The 13,946-nt window shown below is 42.6% G+C and overlaps 1 protein-coding gene across 1 annotated transcript in view; it reads left to right on the top strand.

Moving 5' to 3' along the window:
* Positions 1-12,770, top strand: part of GCAT (glycine C-acetyltransferase) — a 34,955-nt gene extending 22,185 nt beyond the window's left edge. Inside the window, exons 4-9 of the mRNA XM_069736981.1 lie at positions 265-411; positions 3,402-3,556; positions 7,653-7,735; positions 8,488-8,659; positions 11,446-11,567; positions 12,355-12,770. Coding sequence (XP_069593082.1) covers positions 265-411; positions 3,402-3,556; positions 7,653-7,735; positions 8,488-8,659; positions 11,446-11,567; positions 12,355-12,506 — 831 coding nt within the window. The 3' untranslated portion in view covers positions 12,507-12,770. The remainder of the gene's footprint in view (positions 1-264; positions 412-3,401; positions 3,557-7,652; positions 7,736-8,487; positions 8,660-11,445; positions 11,568-12,354) is intronic.
* The last annotated feature ends 1,176 nt before the right edge of the window (positions 12,771-13,946 follow it).

Raw genomic sequence — 13,946 nt, 5'->3', positions numbered from 1 at the left:
GTTTTCATCATGCGCTTCCCAGTGGATATAATCGCTTTTTGGTTTGTTCACATGGTGCTGACAAATGGCAGCTTGAAGTCCCAATAAAGTGGTTAAGATTTGACCAAATCTCCTCTATGTGCCGTGGGGAAAATCCGTGCAGATTCTGTGCAGAAATAGAGCTGCTGCTTCATGCAATGTGTATGGCGCTGATGGACATAGTTGACATAAGGATATTATTGGTTATGCGGTATCTTATTTTTTTTCTTTCCGCTTCCTCTCCAGGCCATGCTGACCCCTGAAGATGCAGTGCTATCAGACGAGCTGAACCATGCCTCCATCATCGATGGCATCCGCCTCTGCAAGGCCAACAAGTACCGGTACAGACACATGGACTTGGAGGATCTAGAGGCCAAACTGAAAGAAGCGCAGGTAGCAATGATATCCGGCCACTTGATTAGCCCCTGGCTGTAGCCGTGTGCCGTATACGATCATTAGTGAGGTTTTTGCTAATCCTTGAACACTACAATGCTGTGATCCTCGCACGGTCACTTAATTTTGCAGAGAAACTGCTGTTTTCCCAGACTGCCTGGTCAGTACGATGGTCCGCCTGGCCCTGCAAATAAAACGGCCGTTTCTCTGCAAGGGTAAATGATTGGGCAGGAAACGGCAGAAAGATCACAGCGGCTCAGGACTATGTGTGAACAGAGCCGAAACATGGCGTCAGTGAAAATCTCATAGTTTGGTTGAATCTTTTATGATGGCCTAAAAATTAGGCATCTTCTAGTACTTACCAGTCACAGCTAGTACATATAATGCCGCCATACAGCGTCCATGCAATAATGCAGCACAGTGGTTAGTGCTCCTTATTCATTGTGGGATGACTCTGGAAACAAGTCTCTGATGTTTTGGTGATGGATAATACTTTGTTTTGTCACAAACTACTTATATTTAATTTATCGGATGACTATAATCATGACGCTTAGTTGTTACCAATCATCTGGTGATCGCTGAGGCTCCCAGATTTCAGTGCTTCATAAATCATACAGTTATCACCTATTTGGATAGGTAATAATAGACTATTCTGAGAACTAATTAATGGGAATCTGTCATCAGGTTTTTGCTACTCCATCTGAGAGCAGCGTGATGTAGGGGCAGAGACCCTGATTCCATTGATGTGTCACTTAATGAGCTGTTTGCTGCAGTTTTGAAAAAATCCCTGTTTTATATGATACAAATATAGCAGTTCTCGGAGTAATGAACTCTGTATAACCCTACCCCCACCACTGATTGGCATCTTTCTGCCTATGCACAGTGCACAACGAGAGCTGAAATTCATTGGTGGTGGCAGAACTGTACAGAGCTTATGAATATGGAGGACTACCTGGCAGCAGTTTTACTAGTCCTCTAGTGATAATAACCTGCTAATAAGTCAGTGAGTTATTCAAACTGCAGCAAGCAGCACAGTAAGTGGCACATTGCAGGAATCAGGGTCTCTGTCTCTACATTCAGGGTCTGTGCACATGTAGTTTTGAGCTCTGCGGATTTTTCAGCAGCGGATTTCATAAGTCCGCAGGTAAAAGGCACTGCGTTTTACCTGCGGATTTACCGCGGATTTTGTGCGGATTCCACCTGCGGTTTTACACCTGCGGATTCCTATTATGGAACAGGTGTAAACCAATGCGGAATCCGCTTATAGAATTGACATGCTGCAGAATGTAAACCACAGCGTTTCCGCGCGTTTTTTTTCCGCACCATGGGCACTTCGGATTGCATTTTCCATAGGTTTACATTGTACTGTAAATGCATGGAAAGCTGCTGCGGATCCGCAACAAAATCCGCAACGTGCGCATGTAGCCTCAACTGCTCTCAGATTAGGTGGCAGATTTTCTGTAAGAGGCAGCTCCTCTCTGTAGTAAAATTAGATACTTGTAGAGGGCAGCTAGAATTAGGGGGAAGTCATTATTGCTATGAAGACAGCATTATTAATGCCGACTCGGCGTGTGGGGGAAAAAAATAAATAAAAAAATTGCAGCATGCATGATTTGATCCCGGAAATCAGATGTGACTCCCCATTCAAGTTCATGGGTGCAAGAAAAAAAAATCAGATGTCACGCAGACACAATACAACATCTGATTTTTACAGATACATTACAATTCTATAACCTAGAAAAATGAAAATTGGTTCTGATTAATAACTGCTGCTGTAGAAAACCGGGCTGCACAGGGATGGACGACAAGTGACCAGAAAATCATCTTACTAATCTGGATGTAATTCTGAAGATTTTTTTTTTATACTCTGGTGTGATCTTGCCCTTAATTTTATTTCTGCATTCAGGTATGGGCAGAAATCTGCCGCGGCCGGCTTAGCCGTGACTACAGGGGTGACTTACATTAAGCTTAGTGGAATCGCAGGGATCCATAATGGACATTTTTGCATTTTCTTTTTGGGCTATGTGCCCACGTTGCGGATTTGCCTGTGGTATTTTCTGTGCGTATTCTGCATCTCTTGGCAGAAAACGCAGGTCAGAATCTGTGCGTTTTTTATGCGGATTTTGTGTGTTGTTACTGCGGATTTCATGCGTTTTTACCCCTGCATCTTCCTATAATGGAATGGGTGCAGAAACGCACAAAGAATTGACATGGTCCTTTTTTTTAATCCGCTGCGGATTCCGTGCTGAATTTTCCGCACCATTAGCGCGGCATTTTTATTTTCCCATTGATTTACATTGTACTGTAAATCACTTGCGGTTCTGCAGCGTTTCTGCACGGAAAAAACGCTGCGGATCCGCAGAGAATCTGCAACGTGTGCACATAGCCTTGATATTTTGTGATCAGTATCTGGTTAACAATATAAATTAACAGTATAAACAATACATTATATAAAAATACATAATCTAAATAACAATAGAAATAATACATAATATAAACAATAAATAACAATCTAAATTAACAATATAAAAAATGCATAATATAAACAATAAATAACAATATAAATTAATGTGACAAACACCATCACAAATGGTGAAGTCACAGTGCAAGGTGCTGCCGCTTTATAACGTGGACATATGCCGAATAACTACTGCACCTATAGTTTAGAAAAACAATTCTCGCTTTCTGGTATTTTTCTGTCTAGCAATGGAAAATGCCGTTTGCTCAGTGTATGAATTGTTAGACATGTAATCTATAGAGTTCTGCAGTCGCACGTATGCGCTGAAGTGGAGATTTCCTGCAGGCTCTCTGCTTTCAGGGTCGGCACGATTCCTTTTCTCCACGCCTTGTAGATGACACTTTTTCCCATTTGCAGCATGCTGTGCACTGCGGCTCTGTTATAGCGGCTCCGTCCATACTTGGGGTCAGTACAACGCACGCTCCACTCTCGGTTCCATGTCTCTACACACTAACCTCTCATTTGTTTCCAGAAACACCGGCTGCGTCTCATAGTCACAGACGGCGTCTTCTCTATGGATGGAGATATCGCTCCTCTTCGTGAGATTTGTGACCTTGCGAAGCGATATAATGCCTTAGTATTCATCGATGAGTGCCATGCCACTGGCTTTATGGGACCAAATGGACGGTAAGGCACTGATAATACGCAAAGAGCGTTTTCTTGGGTTTGTTGAACATGACCAGAGTGCTATTTGCAGGCACATTAAAAGGAATCTGTCAACCGGTTTTTGTATGTAACCTCAGAGCAGTATGATATAGAGGAAGAGACCCTGATTCCAGGGATGTATCACTTAATAGACTGTGTTGCTGTTTCAATAAAATCAGTATTTTATCAGCAGGAGATTATCACACAGGACTAGTTGTCTTGAGCTTACATAGTAAAAGGTTCTATATACCGCCCGTGCCGCCAACTCGACAGCGCCATTTCGCCTACCAGGCTTCTTCCAAATGGGGGCAAGTGCCTTTTACTATGTAAGTATCATTTGTTTTTTTTTATGCTTCATTTCTTGCCTTGTTAGTGTCTTCATTGCATTAATGTTTGCACAGCAGTGTATTGTGGGGCTGTTTTTGTAGGCGCATGCACAGAGAGCTTAACGTTTTGGTGGCCATTTAGCCTTCATATGGCTATGTAAATAAAAAAGAACCACTTGAAAGAATAATAAATAATAAATCCAAAAACCATAATGTACAAATATCAATATTTTTATTAGAGACACCAATCCAGATTAACACAAAGACATAAACATATAAACGATATCGTTTATATGTTTTTTATTATGTCTTTGTGTTAGTCTGGATTGGTGTCTCTAATAAAAATATTGATATTTGTACATTATGGTTTTTGGATTTATTATTCTTTCAAGTGGTTCTTTTTTATTTATGTTTAGTTGTCCGCTTGGGTCTTACTTTGGAAGTTATTTGATAGGTTCATTTTGCTCCTATTCTTTTTGGGTTTTTATTTTCATATGGCTATGTGTCTTTAGCACTTTTGCACCTTACCAATAGTCTCTGTATGGATGGCTCCATATATTTGCTGCCCTATTATTTTTCATCAATGGTAGCCAGTTTTTCGGCACCTTTTTTGTGCATTCATTATTATTTGGCGCTAGATATATATATACCAGTACTTTTTTCAACTTCATGAGCAAAACCTTGTTTAGACATATTTGGTGTTCATCTATTATCGCCCTGTAGCCGCCTCCATTGTTTTTATGGAGATTCACCTTGTTTTTAATAGTTGTTGTGGTCATGTTCAAAAATTACTGTTTGTTTGATGTAATAGAATATTATATTTTATTTTCTTCATTTTGCCTTTATTTTTTCCATGTTCATATATGGGAATTGTGTTTTTTTTCATATTTTTTGAGGCTTTATTATTGAATTATAGGAATACGTGTTATACATGGTTTTAATACTGTAAAACCCATGGAACTAAACACTATTCCATTTATGATTAAAAAAAAAACCAGTGGCTTTGTGTTCCAAATGGTATCAGAGATTGTGAATCCCTACAATATAGATATATAGAGCTGGCAGCATGCTCACTGGAGAAATTGAAAAAATTGTAATGTGACACAGGTTGCACAGACAATAATCACTCTAGCCACTACTGTAGCACCCCAGGTGACCGGTTGCTGCAGTGATGTTGCTTTTCCTTCGAGGAAGGTAATGTCATGCTTAGAGGCAATGGAGTTCTCTTCACCAGGTAAGGAACACACATGCAACACATTCTGAATCCAGGCCAGGAGGGGAAGCTATAGAACTGGATTCAGGGGAGCTTCCCTCAAATATGGATATATGTGCTGGTCTGGAGGAGGGGGAGTGTAGTGAGAGAGACACTGAAGTGGAAGGATGTCTGGAGCAGACGTGAGAAGCCTGGCAGCCACGAGGGAGCTGCAGCCTCTGGGAAAGGAGAAATAACCTGGAAGGGTTGTATGTGGAGTAGCCGGAAAGGGAAGGAGCAAATGAGAGGAACAGGGCTCAGAGGGGAACTGTGACCGGGCACCCTCAGAGCCAAAGCGCAGGACCGGTACCGGGAGCCCGAGGCTTTTGTGCGACTCTAGGACACAGAGCAGAACTGGAGGGCCGAGGACTGTATGAAATTGCTCCACACCACGCCTGAGACGCAGCAGCAACTAAGGAGCCCGGGGCATGATGGAGTTCCTGTAAAAAGGCTGAAGCTGCCCGTCGTTCAGGTATCTGTACCAGGACAGGGGGAAACTGGAGGATCCTGTAGGAAGCTTCAGGCAGCAGGGACCTCACCTTTAACAGCGCTCGAGGAAAGGCTCACGGACCTCACCTGGAGAAGGGGACTCTCCGTTGCCTCTGGGCTGGATGGGCCATACCAGACCTGTGCCTGGTGCCCTGGACTGTGGCCAGCCAACTACAGTAAACCAGGTAAAGACTTACAACTGTCTCCTCTATTTATTCATTGGCACATACCATCATCTTGGCCACACACAATAGGACCCCTGGGGACCCCGATTCACCTGTGGGAAACGTAACACCCATGCTGCCTCAACATCCCCTGGGGCACCCCTTCAATGCAGCGTCTGTCCCACTAATGACCGAAAACCACAGGTGGCGTCACAAATAGACTACATCATACCAAACCCCTTTAATTGAGTCCCAGGGCCACGGACTAGGTCGCAGCCACCATGATATCCCTTTTAAGAACCGGTACCGAGTACCCTACTACCCTGGCTGGGCGACTCACTACCTCACAGTGTAATGCAGGTGAATGGGGGTCACATCGGGACCCACACGGTACTGCGACAAGCTGGTTGAAAATATTTCAGCTGATTCTGACTTTCTGTAAATTGCTTGTTGCGGGTTCAGTACCTTTTTGAGTCACAATGTGACCCCCATTCTCCTGCATTATGCTGTTTTATTGCAGCAGTGCAGAGTGATTTTTGGCCACGTAACTGGTGCGACAGCCGAAATCGCAGTTTAGCCCCAGCCTAATATTGCAGTCTCCCTTTGGCCTTCTATATGCCAGATCTGCTCATCACCTCTTTATCATCATTTTATTGTGTTCTATCTAACGCCTAAGCCGTACTGTGAGTGCAGTGCGCTCTCTCCCATCCGTACATTTTCATTCACAGGCTACAAAGTAGAAATAACCTCAATTTCCGGATTGCCTAAGTTTATGCGCAGTATTTTTGGTGAGTTTTTGACGCTGTGTATTTCTTGCTTCTCACAGTTCCAGCAAAGTGGATGGGGTTTATGTTTTTTTTCTTTTCCTTTTTAATTCGTGTTTTGAAATCCGCAACATGTCAATTTCTCTTGTGAATATACAGCATTTCTATGCAGATTTTCCCCATATAATTGCATCAGATGCTGAAAATCTGCAGATAAATTACGATACGCCTTTATGTTGCGGAAATGCACTAAAAACATACGTTTGCTGAAGATGACTGTATCAAAGTTTTGTCAAAGCCAAAAATAAAACTGCTTTGTTTTTAAAGGCATAACGCACCAAAAAGAGACGAAAATGCACCTAAAAATAAACTAATAATAAGTGCATAAAATCTGCAACATCAAAAAGTCACCAAATACCCATCGTGGGAACACAGCCCAATATGTCCTCCCTCAAAGGACTGTGAGCTAATTGTAGCAGACAGCAGCCATCTGCATCTCTGTAGACTTCCGGCATTCAGCATGAGCTATAGTGAAGGGGAAGGATCATCTACAATATCCAATGCAGGATAACAGCAGCGTTGCTGATGGCCGCCAGAGGCATTGGCTATTCCGGGCTTTTCCAGGTCAGCATTTACACAATAAAATAACATTTAGATGGAGCAACTACAGATTAAGAATAAACCCTGGCAGCTATGCCCAAGAGAGCTGTCGTTGTGTTCTACACCCGGGCCTGGAATAATCCAACATGGCATTCGATGTTCTCAAAACTTATACTTGCCTTCTTCTGAGAAGGAAGATTTTCAGTGGGAACATTTTACCTTTTGCCCTTCTATTTATGTAGACAGCAGCCCGTATACAAGTCACATCCGTACCCCGATAGCCACCCAGGACGCTGCTGTAGGGTCAAGTGACGCCGAGGACCCCAACTCAAGTACTTTATGAGATTCCCAATGTCCACTGAACAAACAGGTTCTCGCCATACAGGGGTGTCCTAGTTTGAACAGCCACAAGGAGAAGTCCACAAATTGAAGCACTGATGCGTTATCTTCACTTTTTACTCATCCATCCTTTCTCATTGACAGGGGCACAGATGAGCTTTTGGGTGTCATGGACCAGGTGACAATTGTAAACTCTACTCTTGGGAAAGCGCTCGGTGGAGCTGCAGGTCAGCACTCCTAAATCTTCCATTTTGTCAGGAATGTACCTTGTACTGTTTGCCCTTGCACATGGACAACACATTGACATTGACTGAAAGTAAGGCTATCTGCAGACGAGCGAGTGAAAAATTGTCCGAATTTCAATACTTGGCTCGGACGACTTTCAACTCATTTTCATCCTTGTGCTTGTTTCTCACTTCCGTGTGTGATCAGTTTTCATAAATCTTCATGGAAAAAAATGTATATGATCAAATAAATTCCTAGGTTTATAATAGAAAAGTGTCTTTTTGTAAAAATCAGAGGTTACACCGATGTTCTGCGAGGGATCTGTTTTTTTTTTTTTTTACACACCCATAGACTTGAATGGGTGAATCTCATCCGATCTACACAAGAAAGTGGTGTATGCTGCCAATCTTTGTCCACATGGACAGTCAAGCCGAGAGAAGGCTCAACCAACTGAACAGCCCTATTGAATAGCATTGGTCAGTATGCGGTCTGATGAAAAAGCACAAGTCCGATACGCTCGTCTGTATGAGCCCTAAGCTGAGCGGACATCCTAAAGTCTGCTGGATGCTCTGATATCAGCTTATTGGCCATGGACTTTTCCCATCTGCCCAATTACATAACCATGTGCATGGACAGCCTTGTCCTTTCTGGTTGTATGCCAATCCATTTTATTTAGGTTAGTTCTCAGTTTGTAGTTTACATACTATCAATATCTTTGTCCAATCTTCTGTAACATACGGCTTTATCCTTCTAGGTGGTTATACAACTGGACCAAAGCCTTTAATTGACCTGCTACGTCAACGCTCACGACCTTATCTATTCTCGAATACTCTTCCTCCCGCTGTGGTTGGCAGCGCCTCCAAAGCACTAGACCTCCTGATGGAAAGCAATGAAATTGCACAATCTATGGCTGCAAAAACTACACGGTAAGGACACAGCTTTGGAGAAATTATGGCTGCAGGTAGAACATATAGCCACTATAATAGGAATAGCCTTTAGATTTTTGGCAACGGACTGGAAAATAATGACTGTTGCTTACAAGTATATATATATTATACTATACTATATAATTGCCTAAGGGTCACTTCCGTCTTTCTGTCTGTCCTTCTGTCTGTCTTTCTGTCACGGATATTCATTGGTCGCTGCCTCTGTCTGTCATGGAAATCCAAGTCGCTGATTGGTCACGGGAAAACAGCCACGACCAATCAGCGACGGGCACAGTCCGGAAGAAAATGGCCGCTCCTTACTCCCCGCAGTCAGTGCCCGGCACCCGCATACTCCCCTCCAGTCAGCGCTCACACAGGGTTAATGCCGGCGGTAACGCACTCCGTAACCACTGCTATTAACCCTGTGTGTCCCCAACTTTTTACTATTGATGCTGCCTATGCGGCATCAATAGTAAAAAAAAATGTAATGTTAAAAATAATAAAAAAACAAAAAACCTGCGATTCTCACCCTCCGTAGTCCGCCGAGCCGCTCGCGCCGGCCGCCATCTTCCGTTCCCAGCGATGCATTGCGAGACCGCTAAGTCATCTGGGTAATTTTGCAATGCATCGCCGGGAACGGAAGATGGCGGCAGCCGCGCGCGTATCGCCGGAGCTTCGGTGGATCCCAGGGGGTGAGTATATAACTATTTTTTATTTTAATTACTTTTTTAACAGGGATATGGTGCACACACTGCTGTATACTATGTGGGCTGTGTTATATACCGTGTGGCTGCTATATACTGCGTGGGCTGTTATATAGTACGTGGCTGTGTTATATACTGCGTGGCCACTGTAATATATTGCGTGGCCTGTATTAATGCATCGGGTATTCTACAATATGTATGTATATAGCAGCCACACAGTATATAGCACAGGCCATGTAGTACTTGTCTGCTATACACTACATGGCTCCTATATACTATGTGGCCTGTGCTATATACTATGTGGCTGCTATATACATACATAAATACATATTCTAGAATACCCGATGCGTTAGAATCGGGCCACCATCTAGTATATACCGTATATAATATACTTTTTACAACCAATGTGCTCAAACGTAAGGCAAAGGTCTAGAACATAATGGGTGCTTTATATGTATATATGTGTCCCTCTGCCCTGGCTAAATCTAACTGGGGACCTTTAATTCTCATAATATCGTAATATGCCCTATGGAAAAGAATTTATCTGGAATAGACAGCCCCATGCTCTTCAATTTATGACCCTGCATTAATGACCTAGAATCCACGTGTATGTTGAAGAGCTATCAGTCTTATCACCCCATTTTTCATGGTTTTATTTCATGCAGATTGATATTTGTGTAAAGATGTTCTTGGTTTCCTTTCGCAAACATTGTGCTAAAGCTTCAATATCCATTGCTCTATATTTCTTCTTTTTGGATGTTGGTGCAGGTGACCTAATAATAATAATAATTTTTATTTATATAGTGCCAACATATTCCGCAGCACTTTACAATTAGTGGGGACATGTACAGACAATAAATTCAGTACAAGTTAAGACAATTTAAACAGTGATATTAGGGGTGAGGTCCCTGCTCGCAAGCTTACAATCTACAAGGAAATGGGGGGACACAATAGGTGAAAAGTGCTTGTTATTTCAGGTCTGGCAATTATAAAAAATAGGGATTTTCATATAAAGCTGCATGATCCGGTCATCAGCCTGTGTGTTTAAGTGCAATAGTCAAGTATCAAGTGCAGTTATCATGTGCATGGAGGGTGTGGAGACAGATGAATAGTAGGGTGCAGATTCAGATGCAAATAATATTTGGAAGGAGGGAACAGGACCAAGTTAGTTTACTGAGTAGTTGATGTGGTAGACTTGTTTGAAGAGATGGGTTTTTAAAGCGCACTTGAATAGGTCGGGGCTAGGTATCAGTCTGATCGTCTGGGGAAGTGCATTCCAGAGAGCTGGCGCAGCAAGAGAGAAGTCTTGCAGACGGAGGTGCAAGGTTCGGATTACGGGGGATGTTAGTCTTAGGTCATTTGTAGAACGGAGGGCACGTGTAGGGCGATAGACGGAGATGAGAGAGGAGATATAAGGCGGTGCAGAACTGTGGAGAGTGTTGTGGGTGAGAGAGATGAGTTTATACTAGACCCTGTAGCGAATGGGTAGCCAGTGTAATGACTGGCACAAGATGGAGGCATCGGTGAAGTGGCTGGACAGAAATATGACCCCGGCTGCTGCATTCAAGATGGATTGGAGAGGAGAAAGTTTGGTAAGAGGGAGACCGATCAGAAGAGAGTTGCAGTAGTCCAGACGGGAATGAATAAGAGCGACAGTAAGAGTCTTAGCAGTTTCAAAGGTGAGAAAAGGTCGGATTCTGGAGATGTTTTTAAGATGCAGGTGACAGGAGCAAGTGTGTGATCGGATATGTGGAGTAAAGGAAAGTTCGGTGTCGAATATGACCCCAAGACAGCAGGCATGCTGCTTGGGAGTTATGGTTGAACCCTCCAGGGTAATTTCGATGTTGGGTAGAGTGAGGTTAGTAGAAGGGAGAAACACAAGTAGTTCAGTTTTGGAGAGATTTAGTTTCAGATAGAGGGAGGACATGATGTTAGAGACAGCAGACAGACAATCCTTGGTATTAGAGTCACCAGAATGTTTTATTTTTTTACGGCTTAATCGGGTCAGGCATTCCTATACTTCTAACTTTTTAGACTGTTAATTACAATATGAGTCTGTCAGTGCCTATTTGTGCTTTTTAGGTTCCGTACCAAGATGACGGCTGCAGGCTTCACCATTTCTGGGAAGGATCATCCAATCTGTCCAGTAATGCTTGGTGATGCCAGACTGGCTTCATCTATGGCGGATGAGATGTTAGATAGAGGTTAGTGACGTTGGTAGCAATAAACCTAGTGGGCATGGTGACGGGTCTGGCTCACAGGGCAGTTTTTAATGTACACTTTTGCCATCAGAGTAGATGTAAAACAATTGAGGGGTATAAAAGAAAAACTTGCGTCCTCTTTTGTATGTGTGAACATGACATTGTATGGATGCTTTTTTTTTTTTTTTCCCATTTTAGAATTTGTAACGTAACACTTTGTTATGCGGAGATGATGCATACTATATAAAAGAAAAATTTCAGCAGTTTCACTGATATTTAATCTGAAAGCGGTATTATATAGTTGCAGACAGCTTGGTTCCAAGGATGTCACTTGCCTAGTAGCTTGCTGTAGTTTCAATACAATCAGTGTTTTATCAGCAGAAGATTATCATCATAGGACTAGGTGTCACGTGCCAGGTAGTCCAGCTAATCTGATTAACTCCGCCTCCACTACTGGTTAGCAGCTTGCTGATATTGAGCATTGTACAAAGCAAGCTGCCGGTCAGGAGTGTGGGCTGTTTGGGTATACATTTCGTATATTCTAAATGGAAAAGTCTGTGTTTTTTTGTTACATACAAGGAGAGTCAATTAAAGAATTAGGTCCTTATGACTCGTGTGACCTTTTCTTAAATAAGGACCATGTGCAGAAGATCCAGCCATCAGGACATGATATGGTGGACAAGTGACTGCCCAGAATGTCACCCAGTCCTGTGTGCCATCACTATATCCAGTAAGGTATAGTAAATGTACTTCTGTGTTTTATTTTTTATTTTATTTTTTTACCCTTTAGGCATTTATGTAATCGGATTTAGCTTCCCAGTGGTCCCTAAGGGGAAAGCTCGCATCCGTGTCCAGATTTCTGCAGCTCACAGTGACGAGGACATTGACAATTGCGTGCAGGCATTTACAGAGGTGGGCCGCAAATTTGGGGTTGTGCCCTAAGGACCAAAGAACATCCCTGACCAACTCAACTGTGATGTTATCTAGAAAGAAGTTGCTGTGTGCAGAAGAACAAGATTTGATGAAAAAGCTTTATAGGCCATTTTGTGACTCTGTGCCAAAGCAAACAGTGCCTCAACAGCCAACTCTCTCCAACACCTCGTACATGTGTAGCTCCCTGCAGCACAGCGCCATGCAGTTTGACGCAGGAGTCATTTGACAAGTCATTACTATCAAAGTGACCTCAATAAAAGCAGATCTGTTCTATGACGTGTGTTTTAATGGCTTTTTGGATTTATAATGTGATCTTTACATGTTTTATTTAATTGCTCCAAACCTGTCGGAGCTGTTCTAGAATAACGCAGGGTGTGTCCTCTCCCTCATTGTACGCCAACCGCTTGTCTACTGACTCACAGCAACTATTAGCATGGGGGAAACCTTTTGAGGGCTTCTCCACTTAGAAACAGTGTTTTTATTAAAAGGAATCTTTCACCAGATTTTTGGCTAACTAATTTAAGAGCACCATGATTTAGAGGCACAGACACTGATTCCAGCGATATGTCACATACTGGGCTGCTTGCTGTACTAAAATCACTGTTATCATCATGAGATTATCATTAGAGGGCTAGTAAACCAGCTGCTATGTAGTGCAACTTGGCCCCCACCACTGACTGGCAGCTTTCTGCCTATGCACAGTGTACACCAATCAGCGTTGTGGTCGGTGTTACACAGAGCTCCACATTCAGAAAACTGGTCGATCTGCAGCAAAAATCCTCCTAAGTTTTTATCCAAAGCTGAAGCAAGTAGCTCAATAAGTGATAAAGCTGTAGAATTGGGATCCCTGCCCCTTTATCATGCTGTGCAAGATCGAACCCCAATGCACGGACTGGCCACGAGTCTCGACTGATTTGTACAGATGTCTGACTGCGTCCTATGACTCGAATATCAATCGGGCTCCATGTTCAGCATTCATACCTGTGAAATGTGCCTCTGAATGTGAATGTACCCCAGACATGTGCAACTGTCCGATTACACAAAGAGTCACTGCTTTCTTTCAGGATTAGTTTGACATGAATCCTTTTAAAGTAATATATATATATATACAGTGGGGCAAAAAAGTATTTAGTCAGTCAGCAATAGTGCAAGTTCCACCACTTAAAAAGATGAGAAGCGTCTGTAATTTACATCATAGGTAGACCTCAACTATGGGAGACAAACTGAGAAAAAAAAATCCAGAAAATCACATTGTCTGTTTTTTTTAACATTTTATTTGCATATTATGGTGGAAAATAAGTATTTTGTCAGAAACAAAATTTCATCTCAATACTTTGTAATATATCCTTTGTTGGCAATGACAGAGGTCAAACGTTTTCTGTAAGTCTTCACAAGGTTGCCACACACTGTTGTTGGTATGTTGGCCCATTCCTCCATGCAGATCTCCTC

Source organism: Ranitomeya imitator, chromosome 8 (assembly GCF_032444005.1).
Source record: "Ranitomeya imitator isolate aRanImi1 chromosome 8, aRanImi1.pri, whole genome shotgun sequence".
In the NCBI taxonomy this organism is placed as follows: Eukaryota; Metazoa; Chordata; class Amphibia; order Anura; family Dendrobatidae; genus Ranitomeya; species Ranitomeya imitator.
This window is presented reverse-complemented; position numbering and strand designations above follow the sequence as displayed.